The sequence below is a fragment of the Suncus etruscus genome, chromosome 5 (assembly GCF_024139225.1).
Source record: "Suncus etruscus isolate mSunEtr1 chromosome 5, mSunEtr1.pri.cur, whole genome shotgun sequence".
Classification (NCBI taxonomy): Eukaryota; Metazoa; Chordata; class Mammalia; order Eulipotyphla; family Soricidae; genus Suncus; species Suncus etruscus.
The window spans coordinates 32,479,919-32,483,752 of NC_064852.1; the positions used below are offsets into that span (position 1 = coordinate 32,479,919).

At 39.6% G+C, this 3,834-nt stretch overlaps 1 protein-coding gene across 1 annotated transcript; it reads right to left on the reverse strand.

Annotated features, from left to right (window-relative positions):
- Window positions 1–1,278: 1,278 nt before the first annotated feature.
- On the reverse strand, window positions 1,279–2,466 carry LOC126009515 (tripartite motif-containing protein 59-like). Its single transcript, XM_049773969.1, is given in 1 exon segment — window positions 1,279–2,466. A coding segment is annotated over 1 exon segment (1,188 nt).
- Window positions 2,467–3,834: the final 1,368 nt, after the last annotated feature.

Below are 3,834 nucleotides of genomic sequence, written 5' to 3' on the forward strand. Positions count from 1 at the left end.
GGCAACCATGAGCACCATAATTGAATGTCATATCAGTGTTAAGTGCTGGAAGTATGTCTTATTTTTAAAGAAGCTCCTTTAATGCTTCTTGAAAAACTGAATTCAAGGCCATGAATTCTCTAAGCTATTGCTTGCCTCAAAATTCTGTATTATTGATTCAAACCTGAATGATCATCAAGCATTTGATGATCTGCTCAGAATCTTATGAGCTTTCCTTTGCATGCAAATTAATTTCTGCTTTAGTATTCTATTTCTGTCTTTGGTTTTTGTCATTATGAGAACAATGTGCCTTGGAGTTTTCTAACAGAATCTGTTTTGGCTAGGATCCTTTGGGTCTGTTGAATTTTGGTGTCTGTATTCCTCAGCTCTGAGAAATTCTTACCTAGGTTTATTTTTCTGTGTAGTTTTGTTTTGTTGGTTTTTTTTTTTGGCCACACCCAGTGATGCTCAGGGGTTACTCCTGGTTATGTGCTCAGAAAAACCTCCTGGCTAGGGGGACCATATGGGATGCCAGGGGGTCAAACTGTGGTCAGTCCTAGGTCAGCCACGTGCAAAGCAAAAGTCTTACTGCGTGTGCCACCACTCTGGCCCCTTAACTATGATTTTTTTTATTTCCAAGAATATTATTATCTTTATTAGGAATAGAAACATTGCTAAGAATAAATATTGGTAAGAACTTATCGATCTCTCTAGAATACATTAACCTAGGTCAGAAATATCTGATCAGAAACAAATTTAATGTGAATAACCCCCCCCCATCATTTGAGGCGTTTTATCTTAAAGTCTACCATCCTTATTCTGCCACTCAAAAGCTTCAAGCCATATGCAAAGTAAAACATCAGAACTTTCAAAATTAAGTATATACATATAAAACTATATAAATATAATATTAGTACAAGACTTGAAATCACATCAATGCCAGTATAACTATTGCTTAGTACAGGTTACATCACTGGCATCAATGTCTTTCTTTAAATGTCACATCAATGTCTTTCTTTAAATAATGAGTCAAAAAAGCCAATTAATTGGAATAATCAGTTAGCACTCAAATAATACTTGGGTTTTAGTTTTTAGGTTGAAACAAAAGACGTCTCATTTCCGAAAAACGTTGACACATTTTTACCCAACAGGATCCATAAAGCTTACATGTTTATATTTGTTGGCACTATAATAAGGTTTAGTTTGCTAATTATGCTAGCTACCCCTGTTTCTCCACTTAGGGACGGTTAGTCTTGGTTGCACAGAATAAACCTATTCAAACTAGTCAGGTTTAAATTTTCAACAAAAAACTGGCTTCCATGTGAATTCCGTCGGTAAATATAAAATGTGACACACGATATTCTTTACATCATGCAGGCTGTTCGATACGATTTGGTAAACAGATAAAGAGACTTTCGAGAAATACAGTGAAGTAATTTAATTTAAAATGGTTATTATGTGCTGGTTAAAACAGAGGACTGATAACAGTATCACTAAAATCATTGTGACAATAACAATATTTAGAATCTTAAAAAGTTCAGCTTCTTTGTCATTGTCATCCTTTTCAATCTTTATTTTGGGAATTAGCAGTTGCTTGATTTGCTTAATTTCTGTTCTGCTCCAATCTTCCTTCAATACCTGGATAGCTCGTGGGTGGATATGGACAGGCAGGATTTGGGGTAGGGGTTTTTGCTTTAGCATCTGGATCCTCTGGCGAACATCATCTACTTTCTCAAGAAACTCAAGGGGACTTTCTTTCTGTAAAGATGTTGCCAGGGCGATTAATTCAAGCTGCTGCTCTTGCAACTCTTTCATTCTTTCGATTTGGGGCATATATACCTGATGGATCCTTTTGCTGACATCACAAAGGGCAGTTAGGAACAGCTTTTTCTTCTGTTCCAATACATCACTAAGCTCCTTGAAGTACTGAAGAACGACTCCCTTATCCCCTTGGACCATCCTCTCCAAGTTCAATTTCTCTTCTTCAAGCTTCTGAATCAGATGGCTGAGGTCTGTCCAGTGAACATCACTCAACTGCTGAAGCAATATCTTCAGTGCTTCCATCTCCTTGAGGTAGGCGCGGTTGAGGCCATCTATTGGGTGGTCCTTATGCTGGCCCATAGTAAGGCAATGCCCACAGATCAGCTTCATATCCAGCAGACAGTAAACACTTAATAGTTGCATGTAGTGTTCAGGGCAGGTGGCAATTTCCGGGTGATCTTCTTGCTGGTACTTTTCGATAATACCCCTTAATGCAAAATTGACCGGTAAAGAGTCTATGCCCCAAGGAGTAACCTCAATCATGCTTCTGCAGTTAGGGCACTTGAGTGGGATCTGCAAAGGCCTCCCTATGTAAAAGTTACATGATGCCTGAAGAATGCTTTCTAAGCAAGTTTTACAGAATGTGTGAGAGCATGGCAGCACACAAGAGTCTTCAAAAATTCTGTAACAAATGGGCCATGTTAACTCATCCTTAAAATTGTGCATTTCCTAGGTCTTGTTGAGCTTCTGCTTTGAGGGCAGAATACACTAGATCTTCGCCAACTTTTCAAGCTTTTTTTTTTTTTTTTTTTTCTTATTCTGAAATGAATGGCTATTTCAGACTCACATCCCTGGGGACAAAGGCGTAGGGTCCTAGTCCCAGGGGAGCTGGGCACTGGCGACGTGGACACGAATCCGCCGGCAACGTCTTAGGGACCTGCGGCCTGGATGGTTCGAACCTTCACGTCGGACCAAACGGATCGTCACAATGGGCCTGTGTCCCCGCGATCCCGAATCCTGGGTCAAGCTGGGCAGTGAGATCCGTCTGCCCCGTTCAACAGACAGACAGACAGACAGACGGACAGATAGACAGACAGACTCTACACCATAACTATGATTTTTTAAATTTACTCTTTTTTTAAATTTTTTAATTTTAACCATATTTGCTTTTTCTTTTCTTCAGAGATTCTGGTAATTCTTAACTTGTTTCTCTTGAATTCATCCCATAATTTTCTGGGTGCTTTAGTTTCTTTACAGACTTTTTTTTTCTTTCTATCTTTTGTTGTTTTCTAGAGGTTTCCTCCATCTCATGTTGGAGCGCCTGTATCTTTTTCTCAGCTGCTGTTATTCGGTTCAGAGTTTCTGTTGAGTTTTGAATATTACCTAGTACACTCTTCATTTCTGTCGCTTTTGCATGGAGTTTTCTTGTTTCAGCTTTCCTAATTTCTGGTACTTTGTTGATTCCCTGTGCCATCAGTTCTTTGAGCTGACTACCCTTTCTCACCGTGGTTTCATTAGTATAAGTTTTTTTTGAAGAATTACAGAAAGGAGTGGTGTTGGGTGAGCATTCCATGTTACTGTTTTCATTTAAAAACTTAGTGGATTTGGGGCCGGGAAGGTGGTGCTAGAGGTAAGGTGTCTGCCTTGCAAGCGCTAGCATAGGACAGACCGCGGTTCTATCCCACCGCGTCCCATATGGTTCTCCCAAGCCAGGGGCGATTTCTGAGAGCATAGCCAAGAGTAACCTCTGAGCGTCAAACGGGTGTGGCCCAAAACCCAAACAACAACAACAAAAACAAAACAAAAAAAAATTAGTGGATTTCTGCACATCTTCACCACTGGGTTTGTTGTGCTCCTCTCTACTGAGGGTGATTCTTTGTAGTCAGTTTTCTCTGGGAGTCTCTCAGGGATTAGGCTAGGAGTTACTTTTTTATTTCCCTGTCTTCATCCAGTGACAGAAATTATAATTGAGCAATATGAAATTTGATGAGAGGAGCTGTTGTGAAGCGGTGTATATAGTGAATGATTCAAAAGATGTAGAGCTGGGCCTGCTGATGTGACTTGTTTTCAAATGCCTTTTTAATATCTTAGGTA